Raw genomic sequence first — 21,060 nt, forward strand, 5'->3', positions numbered from 1 at the left:
GCCTACCCAGGGTTAGTCTTTATGCACTTGTTTCAAGCGCTAGGGCCAGTAAGGTTACTTGTAATCTGGCTTCAAGCAAAAAGTACGTTTGTTTGCCCTGGTCAAGTCCAACCTAACATTTTTCAAATTTCTAGCTCCCTGTATAGGTGCATATTATGTCATGCGTTCTAAATTTACGTTAAAATTCACATACAGGTCGCGTTGTTTTTTTTTTTGAAAAATTTATCTCGCAGCATTTTTCGCTTTCTGTCACTGGCCGCGTGGCAGGGATGTCTTTCCGTTTAGCGCTTTGTGTCAATCAGTTTTCCGCGTATAAGTGCAACACACCATGTTGTTATTATCTATTTCGGGGTCAGGCGCGGACACAGGTAGTTCACACCTTTCCTGCAGTGTTATTGAGTACCTGTGTAGCTTACATCACGGATAAAATGGTGCACAGATGTTTGTCGAAATTTCGCAATAACGTAAGTATGGAAAAGTGAGCATTGTGTGGCAATTCACTTTAAACGTTTGTTGGAACACGAAGGGTCTTACGTATCAAATGCACTCACTTGCATTGACGGGCAGAAAAGAAAAATCACCAGCGATCATTTTAATATTGCTTGGTCGTGACAATTGGGTGTATTGTGGGTCAAACAAGTCTGGTTCAAAGTATGGGGAAAACTGAAAGCGAGCAAAAAGAGGTTCCAAACAAGGCATCACTATTATTGCGCAGTAATGAGGGTCAAGTAACTTGTAAGAAGGCAACAATGGCAATCAAGGCCACGGTGTATATGATTGTTGTCTGAAAGGTAACCGCAGTTCAAATGATGGATCACGGGTTTTATGATTCCTGACGCAGCATTAGACTTCCGTGTCGCTTTAAGCTGTCAATTAAACACGTTCCCGAGCCAACCTGTGGCTTGCGATTTTGCTGACACGAAGTTTACTTTCAACCACTTAACCCTTGCAGTCACCTTTTTAAGGAATTCGGATTTACTGTTTTAGACTGAAGGTTAGAAACCGTTTTGTTTACGAAGGCTAGGTATAAGTTCGTATTCCCTTTCCGCTTTTGTTGCAGTTTTCGTCATGTAGTCCCTATAGCATAGGTAGGCAACCTTTTTGCATGCGCGGGCCAAAAAGTAGTGATATATTGTGGAGGCGAGCCGCAGCGATCGTCATGCAATAACATTTCAGTGTGAGGCAAAGTCAAACACACAAAGATTTTGTCTTGGTAGGCCTACGTAAGAACGCCTATTCCTGGTAATAAACTATTAACTATTAACGTTTATGTAACAACTCTTTGGTACAAAAATGGGATTTAACACACACATTCCGTCCGGCCAAACAAAATAAAATACCAGTCGCGGGCCGCTCAAAAGTTACTTGCGGGCCGTAGGTTGCCCACCCCTGCCCTATAGGCTTAGGCTATGGGGCGTTAAAAAAAAGTAGGGGAAAGTCGTGTAATTTGGACCACTTTAGTTTGAACCTTCATAAAATAAAAAGTAGTCCTTCAAATTAAAGGTAGTTGCGATTCGTTAAGTTATGACGCTAAGTATTTATTTGCAAAAAGGCAATGTTTGGATATTAACGTAAAAAGAGTAAAACGCATTTAATTTTTTTTCGCGAAGTGGTCCATTTTACACGCATAGTGTGTAATTTGGACCAAAGTCGTGTGTAAAATGGACCACTTAAAATCCGTGCGATTTCTTTTCCATAAGTTCCTCAAAACGAACGTTAACAGCCTCAGTTACCAACCTAATCAAGATTTTATTACATTACCACAATGTTTCACAAAATATTTGAATTTTATGGAATGAAATCAAAAATGGGATAAAAAATTAAAATGAAAGAATTCTTGAAGATAAAAAGGCCATAATGGACTTACTAAGATAGCTGAAATAAAAAAAACTCGCAGAACACTGTAAAACAGCAGCATGGCAAATTAATTAATTAATTTGATTTGCTTTAAATCAATAATTGGTAAAGCAAAACACAATGAATATAAGTCCTGCACTGAGCTTGGTCTTTCAATACTACTAAATGTATGTTTTTGTCATCAAAAAACAGAATAAGTAAAGGACTTTCTTTACTGATTCCATTTAGATATAAGCTTCTTAGTCGTAATTTAAGTCAAACTTCTTTAAAAACTGTCAGAAACATTCCCGAATGGTGTATAAATGCAAGCTTTATTTTCAGCTGCCCGGTCCAAATTACACACATTCACACGCATTTTTTACCCAATTTATTTTATTTTTGGAAAGTGTTAGCGGATTGTTCTTTGTATGCTAAATGCATTAATAATTGTACCACACAAAAATCATACCCACTGAGATTTACACTAAACAGTAGTAAAGAAACGCAAAAAGTTTGATCCCTAAAAAAATTATCAAATTTTGTTTTTCTCTCTATAACAAACGGAAAGTATAGCATCAAGCTTATACAGTTAATTAGCGCAAATACAGTTAATTAGCAAAAATGATTATAAGGGCAAATATAGGGGCGAAAAGTGAACCTGTTTAACGTTTTAAAAGGCAAATGTGTCTCACTGTCGTCGTGCATAACGTAGGCTACGCCGGATTGCCAGTTTCAATACATACGCAGTGTTAACAATATAGTTGTCTGCTGAAGCATAACCTTTGCTTTGTTTAACCGGTGGCAATTAATTTTAGTGCTCTTTGTATGAGCCTTTTATGTGGTGTTATAGGTATATGCAAACTGTCGCCTGGTTATAAATACGTCCTATATATATTGTCATATTGTGTGAATAGGCATTATATTTAGTTTAAAGAAGAAATTTTGTTTCAACTCATGTTATATGAGTGATTTTCATCCAAGTCGGCAATTGTGACGTCCGGTAATATAAGTTGTGCAAAGTTTGCCTGGAGTTCTTTGAAAGCTCGCTGTATAGGCTATCTAGTATGGGTAGGGATATAAGACTCGGCCATTAATTTCGTATGAAGCGGCACTGGCTTTCTAAAATGCAGCTTGCTTGAATCCAACTATATTCCAAATGGAAACATAAACTAATTGGACCGGTCACACCAAATAGCTAAAATTACTTGTATGTGGACCAAAGCAGCTTGCTTTTGGAAATCATGAAAAGTTCTTTTGAACTGATTTAAATGGTTAGGTCAGTGAGAGATAAACCGAGTGTTCTTGGCCAGGTTATTTCTGAAACTAACAAGATGGTTATTTCAAAATAATGTCCAAGACAAGAGTTTCGCCCAATACCAGGGCATTTCAGCTGGAATGCATACAACAAAAATTTGACCTGTGTGTTTTCGTTTCAGACAGTTCTTTCTTACTGATGTGATGCTCATGACATACAGCAATAGACATGTCGTAAAAAAGTTCAGCCAACACACCCAAGGGTGGTAGAAGAGCGTTGCGAATTTTTATAGCAGAATTTCAAAAGGCCACCGCAGGTTGATAACCACTGAATAATAAAAACAAAATAAACATATTTTGTTCGGGTATATCATTCCGCAACGAAAAACTGTTTTAACTTTATTCCTTAATGGCTACGAATTGCAAGTGTATAGGTTCTGTCGTGTGAAATCAGATATTTGACAAGTCCATCACCGTTTTCAACAGTAAAACGCGATCTCTTTCACTGGCACTAAACGTTTATATCTCTAGTAAGAAAGTCCTACAACATTGAGCTAGCAATGTTTATATTTCCTATTTCACATGCACACGGGTAAATATTGCACATATTTCGATTCAGCAGCACCACAAACGAACTCTTTGGTTTTCAGAAATGGGTGGCTTCACACACAGCACACGCGGGCAGGGAATGACAATTGAAAAGTTCACCAAAGACAACATGAGGTTTCAAATACAGTACTGGGTACTTTGGTTTGATGAAATAATATGTGTTTATTTCTACACTTTGGATGCTTTTCAGTTGGATAGGTTGGCCATTGTTAAAGGCGTATTTTATGTGCAATGCTTGGTATAAAAAACACTTTGGTTTCTTAGGTAAAAAGCCGGAGCTTGTTTGTATTGCGTCACAAGGTTGTCATTGACAATACATGGATCAATGGAAGCATTAGGATTGAACATTTTAACATAGGAAGACAAACTATTATTACAGAGTACAATTCACACATACAACACAATGCTGATTTATCAAACACAATATCATCGTTCAAAATAATTCACAAAAGGTAAAAAAATTTGGAATGATATTTCAATCCAACCCTGATGGGGGTCAAACTAAGGGCTAAATCAGATTACCCAACGTTCCTGCCATCAAACAAATCGAGTCATTACAACTCGGTCTTGCTTTGTTCAGACTGGATATCTCCAAAGCGTTCCTTCCATGCACGCACATACGCCGGGTGACTCAGCACTTTTTCTCGCGCCTCACGTATGAGTTGGCGAAATCGTCTAGGGTCAAACCACCAGTTCCAGAACTTGGGGTTGTCACCATATTTGTGGTGTTTGTGTTGATCAGAAGGTTTGGGCTCAGAGTTATCGGGCCCGTTCGACCAGGTCATGTAGTTAAGGCCGCGTAGACGGGCAAGATCATTGTAGCAGTTGGCGTCACCACAGTTGTATCTGTTGGTAAACGAAAAAAAAACTATTCTTGCCCAAATTACAATTATGTACAAGCCACGGCTAAAGAATTTGTGAAGAAACAAATTGAAACAGCAACTTGGGCGGTAAAGTCATGCGCTACAAATCAACGGCACCTTATACACAAGTGTTCCATACGTTACACTCGTTTTCAAATTGACATTTTACAACAAAACTTTGGACTTCTGTGAACCTTATATGAAAGGCGTAAACAACGACGGCCTGCGCAAAATCGACTACTTACAATTCAAATGCCAGAGCCCAATCAGGTAAAAACATGAAATGAGCCAAACCCGCTCCATGCATGCCGATAAATATGTCAGAGTTTTGTGTGATTGACAGTTGCTTCTCGAAAGGCATTTCACGCCAGTTGTACTCGACCACCTACAAAAAAGACAATTTAACAAAAACTAGAAGAGTGGTTAGTGGCATTCTTATATATTGCAAAATTAAAGGATCTATATGCTATTTAACGATTTATTACACATACCATTTCACCTAGTACCATGATTGAGTCCCCACACACGTGTATATACAAATTAGTAAAGGTAATATGGTGTAAATATATATTTCTTCGTAGGAAGCTTAAACTCAAACTTTAAAACCCAGACAGTATTACATACACTAACAAATTGTATGACAAACGTATACCGTTGATAAAACGGTGTCCAAAACTTCGTGTAACTGGGGTGAGTAAACATACAATGGGACAAAATATCGAAGGAAATTAAATTTTACCCACCTTAACTTTGACATCGCGAAATTCACGCAGAACTTTCACCAAATCCTTTTGATTTCGGATTTTTCGGTACACGTTCTCGTTTTCGGGTTTTGCCCGCTCGAGCAAGGTCACCCGCAACAGAGGCGCGCCCTTCTTCTCTTGTACGCCATCTTGTGAGATGTTGAGACGGTGCAAAACGTGTTGAGAAAAGGCACGAAACAGATTGGAGCCCACGCAGCCAGCTGGCTATTGATATCACAAAAATACAGTAATATTTAAGGCAGTGGTTCTTAACTTCAAGCCTACATTAATGTGTACTGATCACCGAACTTTTAGTGTTAAAAATACTTCTGTAAAAATCACTGAGGTAAAGAAGAGAAAAACATATTTATGATACGTCTTAACAACACAAAACAACCAGCTTTGTTGTAAAATTAAATTGTGATCAAATCCAATTTATGATGTACCACTTGAGTGTAGGATTTTAAGAGTAAAAAACATGAGTTCAGTTTAACAAAATAACACAACTAATTTAGTTTTTTTGCTCTGAAATTTCCTACAGTGATGAATTGATGTTGCTGAATCGTTGCAGTCCAATATTTCATTAATAAGGCAACATATACTACGTACCACGTAAGTGTTGTAATAAAGTCCTCGTCTCATTCTGGGCAGTAGTGGAAACATGACATCATGAATGCAGACTTTCTTCCCTGCCCAATCCACCAATGGGATGACAGGATTGTCAGAAAACACTTTCCACGTCAATGAAAATGGGTCAAAGTAGTGTGAAGAGGACTGAAGAGGAAAATTAACAATTGTTACAATGCAGTTTAACAGTAAAGTGTCACGTCCTGATACTCAATTCATATGTACTTAAACATACCAAAATGAAACGAAACAAGATAGTATTTATGAGACACAATAAATTTCACAATTGTTGGGACATTTTTATTGCACATCATTTTACAGGCTTTTTGTGCAATTTATACATGTCAAAACGGACAACCATTTTGAGAGCATTAGAAACTGCTATATAGTTTACCAGGAAAAGGATAAATGAGTGTGTACTGTTTAAGTGTTCCAAAATTGAGTTACCAACAAATTGTACTCACTGTGTCCCACATGACAATTTGAATGTCACGGCCAAACCAGGATCCGTTCACATGTTGACTGGCATAGAGGTTAAAGAAGTCACAGAAATGATGAAACATGTTTCCACCATAATCCAACTTCATGAAAACAACAGTGCCATTGATTGTCACATCACAGCGACGGCTCTTCATTGGTTTAAAAGGCAGCTGCGAAAAATTTTCCAACTCTGCATACCTGTTGCACAAACTTGCTCTTAACGGTCATTGAATCCAAATGCGAAATATTAGTATTGCTGAAACTAATAAAGCCACAAAATTGATAATGGTCAAACTCTACCTTGCAAATCCCATTGTCAAAGTTTGTTTTAGAACCAACCCATTTATTACTTGCCATCATATCACAACATGGTGTCAAAGCAATTTATCATTTGGACTCTCATTGAAGTACATACATGTCTGTCATCATATATGTCTTTTATATGGGTAACTACTTTGAACAAAATCATGTATATGTTTATACTTGCCATGATTGCAGTGCACTTTTGTGTTCACTTTGTTGTTTTAACAAGTCTTTGTCAAGGTCGCATGATCCACCAATGTCACTAGGATCAAACAAATCCTCCCGATATTTGTCTCTACTGCTTTCCACACCAAGCTTTCGAAAGTTGAAATACAAGTTTCTTCCATGACAGTATCTTGTGTATCTGAATAAAACTGAACACTTATTCCCAGCATAGTTTTATTTTGTAGCAAATTGCACAGATCGCACTTATGAAACACAAACATTTAGTAGTTATTCTGACTTGTAAACCTTGTTGTAACATGGAAAAAACACTGCTTTTTACCTGGAACATTGAAGCAAAGAATCTTCGTTGGTCTTTGGTTTACATATGGGAAGCTGTTCAAACTCCTTTATGCGTTCTCTGATATATCCAAAGTCCACCTAAAAAGTGTACACTAAGTATTTGGACTAGCAGCCCTCCACCTTTCACCTCTTACAAACAGAGAAACTTCTAAACTGTGCTTCAAACTTTGAAAAAACAATCAGCCTTTTTACTTCATGAAACTTGAGTTGTATTTTGATAAAGCCATTACAGTTTATTTTTTTATGTTTTATGTCAACAAACCGCCCCAAAACCAAGCTTTGTTGTAGCGTTAGCAATTATAAACAAACTAAAATGTATGTAAATTGTAGAGTTAAAAACAGTGTTGAACAAAAGTTTTGTGATATGGATTAAACTATCTTTGCAACCAACTTAAAAGTAACACATTTTGGTGTTGGGGCCCTAGGTTAAAAATGCTGAATTATACAATGAACCAATGCAGTGATTTTTGAAATAATAATACTTACGCCTTCCCAAAAGTTTTGCTTGAAAAACTCCGTTTGACAATGCTCAGTTTTTGATCCGAATCTTCTTTCTTCTTCACATCCCTCTTCATAACCCCAACATACATTGTCCTTTAGTGCCTGGAATTAAAAGTATATACACATGACAATAAAAAGTTTATAAAGCTCTTCTGGCAAGTATTTTTTATCTGACATTTCGAAATCGTTTATGCTCAAACGAGTGAAGGCGACCTGTATAGGACGTTGAAATGTCGGAATAAAAATACTTGCCAGAAGAGCTTTATAAACTTGATATTATGCATGGCAGCAATAGCTTATATACATGACAATAACACTTCAATTGTTTCTGGTAAAGTGACTAATTATATGCAGACTTGGACAACTAGATTTTTTTTCGGTTTTTCAAATTAGATTAGAATTAAAATTAGAGCATCTCCTTTTTTTACAAATTAGATTAGAATTTTCTCAAAATCTAGAAATTAAACTAGAATTAGATTTAAGCCAACCAACTTTACTTTGTTTCAAATTTGAACTTGTAGATTTGCACATTTAAAACAATACGATTCGGTGCATCTAAAACGTGTTTAAACGGAGCTGAGTGCCAAATTTCACTGATAAACGTGTTTCAGTGATGTAGTTTGGTCTTGTTAATTGCATGGTTTTGTGCGCTTTGGTTAAAAAATGCATGCTCACATCACATGCCCAAAAGTGCCGTTGGACAAACTAGCGATTTTGGGAAAACTGTGAATTAGATTAGAACTAGAATTACCGCCATTTTGTTCTAATTTGCCCAACTAGACAACTAGAATTATCTAGTTGTCCAAGTCTGATTATATGCCTCAAATAGTTGTTAACGTGTATGTGCATCAAGAAATTGGTTGCTTTAAAATGCATAAACATGCTACCAAAAGAATTTGTGAAAATGACAGCACACAAAGCTATGCAACAGTGTTACAAACCAGGGGTCAACATGTAATGTCATGAGAATCTAAATCACAATACAAACTGAATACTTCACTATTGCTTCCTACCATTGAACAGTTGGCATTCTCTTTGCATTCTTCTTTAAGTTTAGGGTGGTTAAGCAGCACATATGGTATGTGTTGCGGATGTAGATCCAGAAAACTTCCCCGTGCCGTGCTACACAGGCTGCATATCACAAAAATTGACAGACACGTAAATGACACCATGTTCAGACATGTTTTAAATCATGCTACTTGTTTACAATGTCCAATTTGCAGCAACTCTAAATTCAAGCAGAAGTTTAAATTTTAAGGGAAATTGTTCACAATGACAAGAATAGCATTTAAATTTATATATATATATACCATGAATAAACTATTACACATATAAAGGCAAACAATTTCACAACAAAAGTACCGTACTTATATTATACTATAATGGACAGGAAGAAAAAATAGCACTGACAGTTCTGAATGATTGGTGAATCTGCACCAAATGGTAATTTATTGGAATATATATGATTGCAGAATTGAGGACTAGAAACTTTTTTGTACAGTTTGAAGAAACAAATGAAAGCTTTAATGAACAAAACAAATATCTACAACAATGAACATATTTGGAACGTCACAACCAAAGAAAAACTATTTTTGTCATAAATTAAGTTAAATAGACCAGAAACAGATAATAAACCAACAAACAAACTTTAAGTATTTATCATGGTATGTGAATATTTTTGGTTTAAAAGAATTATTAGTGTGTCTGTGTACGCAGAAAAAGTACACCAAAAATAATAAATCTAAATACATAACAAACATCTCTATACACCTTTTACTGCTAAGCATGCAATACACTCATTGTCATCAACATTGTGTAATAATGGCAGCCATCAGTAAAGGGACCCAATTAGCAATTGCATCGTGGTAAAACATAGCTCAACGTCGCTAGACTACTGCATTTGTCACCTCTAAAAATATTGCCACTATTTGCTTGTGCAGCACCAACATAAATACCATGTTATGCAACAGAACCAATCTTTAAATCCTCCAATTACACTGAATGGATGCTAACACACAGAAAACATATCAACAGCTTACACTTGCACCCAGGTGAACAACTAAGATGATTTCTGAATAAATTGCACTTTTACACAAATAAACAATATTCTACATTAGTCCTGTGTACACATGTAGTATATGTAATCTATTTTTCACCCGAGAATGAAAGTCAATAAACCCAGCTTAAAGGTAACCACTGGGGGTTAGATTTCTCTGTTTGAACCGACTCATGAATGACTCTGCTGGTTTCTTCAACAGTAGAAAATGCAACTGTAAGGTTGTACATGTGAGCGTATGTTTGAATTTCTGTATCACTGTTTTCAGATGAAGGCAAGTGGGTTTCAATGTGCACCACAAAAGGCATAAACTCCGAGTTCATGATAAATTTTAGGTTCTGCGATGCCATATTAAGGAGGCAAAACTTTTTGGACTTCATAACATCTCGAATGGAGCCATACTTTAAGCCATGGATATGGGCATCTTTCTCTGCATGCTCAAGATACTCATTAGACCTGATGCCTACCATCATCTTTTCTTTTTTGCACACAACATAGTGCCTATCATTTTGAAGAGATTCATTGGAGCTGTGGGTGACTGGAATTTTATAAACATCTTTAAAAAGTTCAGTCATTTTCCATTTTACTTGCGATGCAACAGATTTGTCTTCTGAAACCACTACTATGACCTTACGTGGAAATTCTGGCATTCGACACACTTCTTCATACATGACCGGCGTATGTTCATCATCAAACTTGGTGTTCTGAGAAAACTTGTACATTTCACAAACTGGTTTTATAACCTGCTCAGAACGGCTTGGTTTTATCGAGCGACGTTCCTCAAACTGGGGACTGGGGATAAGTCCGGCTCTGCCTTTTGGTTCACCTGATTTATCCACAAACCGTGCTTGCCACCATTGCTTGTCCGAGCAGTCAACAATCTGAAGAATATCCCTTTTCTTAAAAGACAAACCAGCATCTCTGCTAGGTATATCCATGTCCGCTGTTGCATCATAATCGTAGTTACACTGCACAAACATTATCATCTCATCAGTTGGTTTGTTGTAACTTGGAACAACTTTGAGGATAAAAGATGGTGTCGGCTTGTTCAGAAACTCTTTCAGTACCTCTGGTTTTCCTTTCACAGGCTTTCCATTCACTTCTTTTATAATATCACCAACACTCAACAAGCCTTGTTTGTGAACAAGGGCACCATGTATTATCCTTGTGACTACAACTTCATGATTTACCACAGCAACCATCATCCCCAATGGTTCATTGCGAGGTTTCGATAATCCGACCATTCTTACAGCATTTTTATAGTTGGGAATCTTGATGGGTGGACTTGAAAACTGGTTGACATACTTTTGATTAATGGACCGCTGTTCAGCAATTTTGTCATGAGCTTGTAGCACACCACTAAAATGGGCTTGTTGCAATATTCCAGTTAGCTCAGCAATAGCATTACTTTTTATTCCATGTATGTCATGAAGGATTTGTGTCACAATTTCACACGAATTGTTCTGTTCGGGATTGACCATTTTGTTATCCAGAGTATCATGAGCTCTTGCTAGAGATTGCACCACAGGACAATCCATTAGTAGCTTCAAAAATAGCACATCATTTTTGACCTCGTTATTCTGTCCATCGTCAAGTTTTCTCAAATTTTCAAGAACTGCTTGAATAGAAGCTTGTGTATTTTCCTGAGGCATCTGTTTTACTGTAACTAACTTACATCAAAACATTGATAAGTTGATAAGCTTTCCTTGTGCCTGCAAAACATAGGAATGAGATCAACCTATAACAATTTAACCTTATTTATGACAATATGAATGAGATCAACCTATAACGTAACGCATTTTAAACACATTGCAAAACATTATAAAGCACAACTATAAATGCAACCAAGAGGCTTGCAGTTGTTGTTTTGCCCTGATCACTTTTAAAGCGTAGCCGCAATTGCTGCAGGAAATTTGCACACAGTGTAAACGGGTACAACAACGTACAACTGGCGCTTACACATAGGCCGTAAATGTACGTGTAAAACATACAACAATGTATTGTATTCACTTCTTTATTGCTGCTAAACTAAAACGCATACAAACGTTCCCGATCAGTTGAAAACTTTCCGTGACGTCATCGTAACGCATTCGTTGTTTTTTTTCAGGTTCATCGGCCAAACGCTCAACCTGTACCTTAAATTTAATAGAAATGGGCGTATAGGCTGCCTAGGTGTAGAAAGGGTGCACAACCTGCTGACGCGGATACAGATTTTTGTTGCCGTGCACACGTATATTAAAATGTACGTATTGGCGGCAGTACATTGAATAAAACTCTTTTGATGGACATTTGAAACTGATATGAGAAGAATTGTTAAGAGTTTTGAAGGTATTTCACACCCGATTCCTCAAAACTAGTCCCATAAAATGCGATCAGATTTTTGTAAGCTCATTGTGTACGACAGTGCAAAAAACAGGCAAAACAATAATTATGGTGACGTCATACACAGGTAATAGTGGTCAGTAAATCGTTCAGTTTAATGTATGTATCAAGCAAGAAGTCAAATCTGATCAGGCACAAACAGAAAAAATACTATGAAATCAATACATACGAAACAATTCTTATCAGCCGTTAGTTTGTAAGCTAAACGCTGTACACACTGTGGGTGAAATAAGAACCAGTGAACAACAGAGGTCGTGGCGCAAACACGCCACCCGGTGCACATTCTGCACATCCATGTTGAGAACCTCAACATGCTATGTTGCGAACCTCAACATGCCGGTGAACATGTTGAACATCACTGCATAAACGTATTATTGCTAAGTTTAGGTGGAGTTTTTTGCTCGCGAACCCGTCTCCCAGTGAAGGCTGTGATGTGGCCGTCAAATAGAAAAGGTTGTACATCCCTGCACTGGAACAATCACCAAGCAGGAAATGACACAATCGTTTTGCAGACGATGTAATATACTATCAAGATTAATGATTAATGAAAAATATATATGTATCATTGTCGCGTTTATAATAAGGTGTTGTACGCGATTTTATGAAAAATAACCTTGTGAGCTTTTCTGCTGATACCACAAAGCTGTCAGTCAGTTTCAAAGCATATATTTTCTTACACGAGGTCAACACAGCACCGTTTCCAAAACAGAACTGCCTGGCGCCACAAAAAAAACTGCAAGGTGCAGAACAAAACGTGCGCCTCAGGAAAGACACGGGCAGTCACAGGCATGCTGCCATCAGCCACTTGTGCCGTAATCACGCACTACCAATTTGCGTACACACACAATGTAAAAAGGCACACACACAATGTAAATAAATTTGTGACATAACCCCCAACCAAGAGAAATCTTCTTGATTTCCCATTACGTAAACAAATTTTTACAACAACAAATCACGTCAAAAAACATGTCAAGAAATATTAACGAAATCAAACGAATATCAACGGATGACGACATTACATAATGCGCCCCAAATCCTATCTTCTCATAAGATAAGCCCCAACATTATTCGAACGTTTAGCCGAGTTTGATCTACGAATACTCAATCTCAGTATCTCATCGATGTCCTTCGATCTTTCCCCCACTTTGTACGGTATTGTGTACGGCATTAACTGAACAGGTCGATTGTCCGCGAGAGTTATTCGGTGTTGACCGAAATCCGTGCCCCCCTGGTATATCGTTAAATACATTGGTATACTGTTTCACCAGTGCAACCGCCTCGTCTTTCTCAGAATAAGTGAGATTTTTAGCGTGCATTACGTCCTCTATGGTTCCCTTAGCTACACATGGATGGGCAGAAATCGTTGAAAAACAAGCAAAAGCCTGTTTTGACATGTCGCGGGTATGGCCATCTCTTGCGATGTACTTTTTGATCAAACTGATATGAAAGATGTTTGTTTTTCCACCCACATCGAGAACATAATCACTTAATCCAATTTTCTTTTGAATTACGAACGGTCCCTTCCATTGGATTAATAACTTATTGTTGTTTGTTGGCAACAACACAAGTACTTGATCACCTTCGTCAAGTCTTCCAAACTTTTACTTTTCTAATGGTACCCGCGAAACAGTTTCTTTGTAAACAGCTCTCTGGCATATGTCACAAGACTTACAAAATCGCTTGACGTCGCCATTAATTCCTGGCCAGTAAAAACTCCCAAGAATCATATCAAGGGTTTTTTTAGTGCCCATGTGACCACCCATTATAGATTCATGTGCTGTTTCCATTATTTTCGGGCGCAGCTTGACTGGCACAACAAGCTGGTAAATACACTTTCCTCTGTTAACTTTTGGATTTTGGAATTCTCGATACAACAACCCGTTGTCATTTTTAAAACAGGTAATTTGCTTGCCTTTAACCCGTTCTTCTTTCATGCTCCACAAAGATTTCATTGAAACATCAACCTTTTGAGCGGTCTCGAAACCTTCTTTATCGATTATCGACCATTTTCCACTCTCTTGAACCACCAAAGGATTTCTTTTTCTCTGAACAGAATGTGCCCGCGTCTTAACTGCGCAACCAACCTCCCGTATTTGATATGGATCATCAGGACTTCTGGAGCCTGGAACATTTCCAATAATTAAATCATACAAGGTATTTGGCAAACACAGCGCATCTACTTCTCCTTTGAAGTATGGCGAATCTACAGAAATTCTTGCCATTTCTGCTTCGATTGTCCTCGAATCTAACAGCGTAACTACGCCTTTTTGGCCGTTTAGTTGACAATCTTCAACAAACTCTTTTCTGACGATAACTCCGGTGCAGCCTGTATCACGAAGTACGTTTACAGCTTGATTGCCAATCAGCCCTTTTCGCAGAGGCAACTTTTGCGAGTTTGGCCTCTTATTTTTATCCAAGTATTTTAGCTGTGAATAGTCACCAGTCAATCGAGATATTTTATTTGTGAAAGACGTCGTACCGGCACTTCCACTCAGCTTAATTGTCCTTGAAGCAACAAACCGGGATTTACAGTCCTTTGCCGCATGTCCCGATTTACTACAAATAAAACAAGTGCGCGATGTGCGTGATTCCTCTTTCAGCTTGGGGCAAAACTTTGCCCTGTGTCCGTACTCCATGCAGTTAAAACACTGCGTGTTTGTGTCAAAAGTAGCTTGACCATCGTTCGTCAGCAAACATGTATTGCCGTTATCGGCCAAGTTCTTGTCATGCGCAAAAAGAAACTGATCTGCCACAGTAGCCAACGCGTCTAATGTCTTGGGTGCTTGTTCATGCAAATATATGGAAAGTTCTTTAGAGCACGATTTAGTAAACTGTTCTTTTACAAATAAATTGCGCACTTCTTTCCATTCCGCAGAAACACCAGACATTTCAACCCATTTTTGCAAATAGTTCTGTAAACGAACTATAAACTGTGTCGAATTTTCGTCTGACTTTGGTTTAGCACCACGGCCTGTAAGACCTGTAACCGTCCTCGGTTAGATCGTATCTGTCTAAAAGTGCTTTCTTGAGAACATCGTAGTTGACTGCGTCAGCGTCAGATAATCTCGAATAAACTTCCAGCGCTCTACCTGTAAGAAGCGCACTGAGAGAGGTTGCCCAGTCGTTCCTGTCCCATTTGTTACTAGAAGCAAATCTTTCGTACCTGAGGATGTAACTATCGAGCTCATCTTGACCGTCCACAAACGGTGGCAGCTTCGGCACCTTTGCATGACTTGTTGTTGCGACCTCCTTGGCAGACTTCAACTCCGCAAGTTGTAAATCCATTTTCTTAAGCTCCATTCTGTGTTCACGCTCAATTTTCGCCTCGGCCATTCGCCGTTCTTCAAGCTTGCGTGTTTCATTAATTTTAATCTCTTCGAGTCTTCTTGCTTCACGTTCGTTTTCACGCCTCTCTTTGCGTTCGTCCCGATCACGTAACTGCTGGTCATTGACCCACTTGACCAATGCTTCCCCTGAAAGTCCCATTGCCTTTCCAGTTTCACTCAAAGCTTGAACTGTTGACATTCTTCGTCTGTCGGTATAGAAAAGTTTCGTAATAAGGTTAATCCCGGACGAGCCCCCAGATGTCGCGTTTATAATAAGGTGTTGTACGCGATTTTATGAAAAATAACCTTGTGAGCTTTTCTGCTGATACCACAAAGCTGTCAGTCAGTTTCAAAGCATATATTTTCTTACACGAGGTCAACACAGCACCGTTTCCAAAACAGAACTGCCTGGCGCCACAAAAAAAACTGCAAGGTGCAGAACAAAACGTGCGCCTCAGGAAAGACACGGGCAGTCACAGTCATGCTGCCATCAGCCACTTGTGCCGTAATCACGCACTACCAATTTGCGTACACACACAATGTAAAAAGGCACACACACAATGTAAATAAATTTGTGACAAAATGATTTGACCCTATCGATATCGACCTTGCAATTTTGTGCACTGTTTTATTTCCATAGCATGTAAGCGATTGCCACCTAGCGATAAACTATATTTCCATGGCATGTAAGCGATTGCCACCTAGCGATAAACTAAAGGCAATGGCTGCTAGTGCAACTGGGGTCGACTAAAAGCCTGACTGCCTGACTAGCCTGACTGGCCTGACTTTGGCGGCAGTGTTTCACAAAATATTTTTCGGACTGACTTGTTTAAAAAGTATGACTACTGTTGATTGGGAAAGGCCTGACTACGTAAAGCGTCATCCGAGAAGGCCTGACTTTCGTGATTGTCGATTGGGAAAGGCCTGACTGCAATATGAAAGGGCCTGACAGCAATATAATAGGCCTGACTGCAATATAGAAGGCCCGACTTGGTGATTGTCGATTGGGAAAGGCCTGACTTAGGTGATTGTCGATTGGAAAAGGCCTGACTGCGTAAAGCGTCATCAGAGAAGGCCTGACTTTCGTAATTGTCGATTGTGAAACGCCTGACTGCGTAAAACGTCATCAGAGAAGGCCTGACTTGCATGATTGTCGATTGGAAAAGGCCTGACTTTCGTGATTGTCGATTGGGAAAGGCCTGACTGCGTAAAGCGTCATCAGAGAAGCCCTGACTTTCGTCATTGTCGATTGTGAAACGCCTGACTGCGTAAAACGTCATCAGAGAAGGCCTGACTTTCGTAATTGTCGATTATGAAACGCCTGACTGCGTAAAACGTCATCAGAGAAGGCCTGACTTGCGTGATTGTCGATTGGGAAAGGCCTGACTGCGTAAAGCGTCATCAGAAAAGGCCTGACTTGCGTGATTGTCGATTGGAAAAGGCCTGACTTTCGTGATTGTCGATTGTGAAACGCCTGACTGCGTAAAACGTCATCAGAGAAGGCCTGACTTGCGTGATTGTCGATTGGAAAAGGCCTGACTTTCGTGATTGTCGATTGGAAAAGGCCTGACTGCGTAAAGTGTCTTTAGAGAAGGCCTGACTTAGGTGATTGTCGATTGGGAAAGGCCTGACTGCAATATTAAAAGCCTGACTTGGGTGATTGTCGATTGGGAAAGGCTTAAATGCAACATGAAAGGGCCTGACTGCAATATGAGTTGAGTTGAGTTGAGTTTATTTCGCCGGTGATACAAATCGTAGCAGCACAATTGCACTAAAATATTCACCAAGCCGGAAATAGCTGCGCAACGTTGGGACGTTATAAAGCGCGACAAAGGTAAGGGCACAATTGGTGGAAAGATGATAAACGCGCTGCAGCTACACCGTTACTAATAGCGTTATGTGGCAGGGACTCACAACGGAGGGTGAGGTTGGCGCATTGGGACATCAAGACTGGGGGGGAAACGTTGGTGGAACCAGCCAGGTTGGGACCTAATCTAACCACCCGTGTTAGGGAAAGAGGGTGGGGTTCAACAGGAAAAGAAACCACCAAAAGAAACCCTGTTGGATAGTTTCCGGCGCCGGAAGGAAGGGTGCAGCACAAACATAGTGACGATTGAACATGAAAGTTGTACAACATAAAAAAGAAAAAACAAAAGAGGAAAAAAAAACGGAATTAAAAAAAAAACAGATCAATGAGTCCATAGATTCGTGTGATACAAGGGTAGGGGGAACCTCATCAGCTCAGCTGTTGCCATTCCGTGACACTTTGTATAGTTGATGGGTCGCGAACTGCGGATGTTGTAACTGAAAAAGAAAAGCTCCGAGCGGCAGCGTTAGTTTTTTTGATACAACACAGGGACTTTTTTATTAGGTGCATACACAACAAATCACACAAAAGAACAGTGGTTATAAGTGAACGTTTTCCAAAGCAGTGTAATAATATTGTGCTTGGTCATGATAAAAAGCATGACCAGTAAAAACAGTAATAGCTGCTGGTGAATCATTATTCACCTCACAATGCAAGTAAGATAACTAGTGCGACAAAAAACACGTGTGCAAAAAGCAAAACCAGTGTGGCAACACAGTAATAGTGATTTTAATTTGACAAATGTACTATACTAGTAAGACATGCAGTTCAGTGAATGTGCACAGGATGAAAACACATGCTCTCAGATGGTTGCTTGACAGTGCCCACCAAAAAACTCATCATGGCAAACAAAGGAATACTAATATAATGGGGACATCTGAAAAACAATAATTTAACAGTGATAAGTGAGTAAACCAACTAAGATAATAAGTCTAGGTGCTGTCCGGCTGCTATTATTCCAGGAGTGTATTTTTTACTTGTTTTGTAAATATTTTTTTCGAGGTGGGAACAACATCAAATTTAAGGTCTGTCCAGCATTTAGGACCTGTATATTTAATGGATTGTTGAATAGTACTGCTGCTGCACAAGGGTATAGTATAACCACTTTCGGTTTGTCGAGTACTTACACCAATGGTTACCATTTTTCGTTGAAAGAAATTGTCAAATGCTTCAGGTAATCTACCGTTTTGGTAATTGTATAAATACATTGCGCACTCAAGTTTAAACTGTTGCTCGTTTGTTAATATTTTATAATGTTTCAATGATTCTTCCAGGTTTTGATATTTAAAGCCATAGGTCATGCACAGAAACTTGTTGCAGATGTTTTGAATCTTATTCTTAAGGTTTATATTACCATGATACCAGCATGTTATTCCATACATTATTTGACTTCTGACAAGTGATTGATAAATACAATGTAATGCTTGCTTTGTTAACAAAGGCCTTATTTTTATAGTCAAGTAATATATTCTTTTAATTTTTTGTAAAATGTATGTCATGTGTTCTTTCCATGACAAGCTTTCATGAATAGTTAGCCCAAGGAATTGCACAGATTTGGCTATTGCTATTTGCTGGCCATTTATTTCCAACTTACATATTGGCTTAGTTTTAGAGTTTGCAAGTCTAAAGTGAACACCTTTGGTTTTTGCAACATTAAGTGATAATTTATTGGTTATTAGCCATTCATTTATTTTTACCAGTTGCAAGTTTACAGTGTTAAATAATGACTCCGTATCTCTATTTTTAAAAAGGAGGGAAACATGATTTGCCTGTCCTGATGTTATGCTATTTGGCAGATCATTAATGTATATTAAAAATAGTAACGGGCCAAGATTACTTCCCTGGGGTACACCACAACTTATTGGTAGGTCATTAGATGTTTTGTTGCCAAGTTGGACCCTCTGTTTTCTATTAGACAGGTAACTCTTAAAAAAGTCTAAGGCAACCCCTCTGATGCCATGATGATTTAGTTTTCCCATTAATATAGTGTGGTCTATAGTATCAAATGCCTTTGATAGGTCAAGAAATATTCCAACTGCCTGTTGATTGTTCTGACAGGCATCTGTGATACTCGATATTAATAAGGAAGCAGCATGGTGGGTAGAATGACCTTTTCGAAACCCAAATTGTTTTGAATTAAAAAAGTTTTTGTTGTTTAAAAACGTATAAAGTCTATTGTACACAATTTTTTCCAGAATTTTAGATAGGTTTGATAATAAACTTATAGGCCTGTAGTTACTAGCTGATTTCATATCCCCCTTTTTATGAATAGGTACTACTTTTGCTGTTTTAAAAGCCTGAATAAAAACTCCATTTTCTAAACAAAGGTTAAATATATGGCTCAGACAATTAATTATTCCTTGTGGTAGACATTTTATGACATTTGAAGGCAAGCCATCTATTCCACAACTTAATTTACTTTGTATTTTTTCAATGATTATCTTAATTTCACCAGGGCAGGTCGGAAAGAGAAAAATAGAGGATTTGGATGTGGGTCCTAAATACATCTGATAAGAGGTTTTGGGCTTATCCAACTGGCTAACCAACTTTTCTGCAACAGTAGAGAAATACTTATTAAAGTGATCAGCTATGTCTATTTGGTTTGTGATCAATTTTCCATCTACTTTAAGGTTTAACATGTAGTTCGTGGTCTTATTTCGACCTATTAAACTGTTTATTGTTTTCCACGTCTGTTTTGCATTATTCCTGTGTTTACCAAACAGCTTTTGATAATAAGTTTTCTTTTTGGAATTTACCATTCGATAATATTGGTTGCGCATTTGGTGGTACTGAAGTTTTCTAGCTGTCGTTTTCTTTTTAAGATATTTTTTGTATGCAGTTTGTTTTGCTTTATTGAGATTATTCAATTTTTTATCATACCATTCGTTTTTCCCAGTTTTTCCATTACTTTTTGAAAGGGGAAATGCTTTTTCAAAACTAGTTTGTAAATGTGCTAGTAAAATGTCAAATGCTTCATTTGGGTCTGTTTTATTAGTTATTAAGTCATAGTCAAGTAGATTTAGTTGGGTGATAAAAGAAGTATAGTTTTGTCTATTGTAGCACCTGTGGGGTTGGACTTTTCTTGTGTCAAATTTTTCAGGGCAACAGAACATCACTGGAAAGTGGTCTGATATGTCATCTAATAAAATGTATGTGTCAACTGGGTGTAATACATTGGTCCATATATGATCAATTACAGTTGCAGAAGAGTCGGTTATTCTAGTTGGTTTGTTGATGAGAGGCATAAAGTTATTCTCAAACATGCAGTCAGTGAACATGTTAACTTGGAGATTTGTTGAGTCCAGAAGGTTTAAATTAAAGTCTCCTATGATATATACATCTGCATTGGGCTGTTTTGTTTTAACCATGCTATTATTAAGATTTTTTAAAAAGCTATCAAAAATATTTTTATCCTGCCCTGGTGACCGGTAAATTGTTCCACAGGTTATTATTTTTTTATTAACTTGAATGTCGACAAACAATGACTCGAATACTTTTTCATTCATTATAGTTAAATCCTCTCTAACATTGTATGATAACATGTTGTTTACATACAACCCTACACCACCTCCTCTGTGCATATTCCTTGGGTTCGAAATAAAGTTATAACCAGGCAAATTGTAAAACATTCTATGTTCAGGTTTAAGCCATGTTTCTGTGACTCCAATTATGTGTGGTTTGAAATGTA

General features: G+C 38.1%; 3 protein-coding genes and 1 long non-coding RNA gene across 5 annotated transcripts; 1 reads left to right on the forward strand and 3 right to left on the reverse strand.

The window, feature by feature from the left end:
- Positions 1-3,639: 3,639 nt before the first annotated feature.
- LOC145223157 (EGF domain-specific O-linked N-acetylglucosamine transferase-like) lies at positions 3,640-8,975 on the reverse strand. Its single transcript, XM_080089513.1, has 9 exons — positions 8,755-8,975; positions 7,727-7,843; positions 7,221-7,318; positions 6,900-7,079; positions 6,397-6,610; positions 5,915-6,079; positions 5,306-5,530; positions 4,808-4,947; positions 3,640-4,545 (listed from the first exon to the last, which is right to left on the reverse strand). The coding sequence occupies exons 1-9, from the start codon at positions 8,911-8,913 to the stop codon at positions 4,254-4,256; spliced, it is 1,590 nt and encodes a 529-aa protein (XP_079945639.1). The 5' UTR covers positions 8,914-8,975; the 3' UTR covers positions 3,640-4,253.
- LOC145223158 (MAGUK p55 subfamily member 2-like) lies at positions 8,969-11,510 on the reverse strand. Its single transcript, XM_080089514.1, has one exon. The coding sequence runs from the start codon at positions 11,447-11,449 to the stop codon at positions 9,911-9,913; it is 1,539 nt and encodes a 512-aa protein (XP_079945640.1). The 5' UTR covers positions 11,450-11,510; the 3' UTR covers positions 8,969-9,910.
- On the reverse strand, positions 11,510-15,067 carry LOC145223159 (uncharacterized). The gene has a single exon (XM_080089515.1). It carries the CDS (start codon positions 15,065-15,067, stop codon positions 13,781-13,783), a length of 1,287 nt encoding a protein of 428 aa, XP_079945641.1. The 3' UTR covers positions 11,510-13,780.
- Positions 15,068-17,071: 2,004 nt separating this feature from the next.
- LOC145224900 (uncharacterized) lies at positions 17,072-20,348 on the forward strand. Of its 2 annotated transcripts, XR_013859761.1 has the most exons (4): positions 17,072-17,339; positions 17,412-18,277; positions 18,375-18,546; positions 19,828-20,348. It is a non-coding gene; the product is annotated as an uncharacterized LOC145224900 (long non-coding RNA). The 2 variants fall into 2 exon arrangements; XR_013859760.1 differs by having other exon boundaries at positions 17,092-18,277.
- Positions 20,349-21,060: the final 712 nt, after the last annotated feature.

The sequence above is a fragment of the Phallusia mammillata genome, chromosome 4, assembly GCF_965637545.1.
Source record: "Phallusia mammillata chromosome 4, kaPhaMamm4.hap1.1, whole genome shotgun sequence".
Taxonomy (NCBI): Eukaryota; Metazoa; Chordata; class Ascidiacea; order Phlebobranchia; family Ascidiidae; genus Phallusia; species Phallusia mammillata.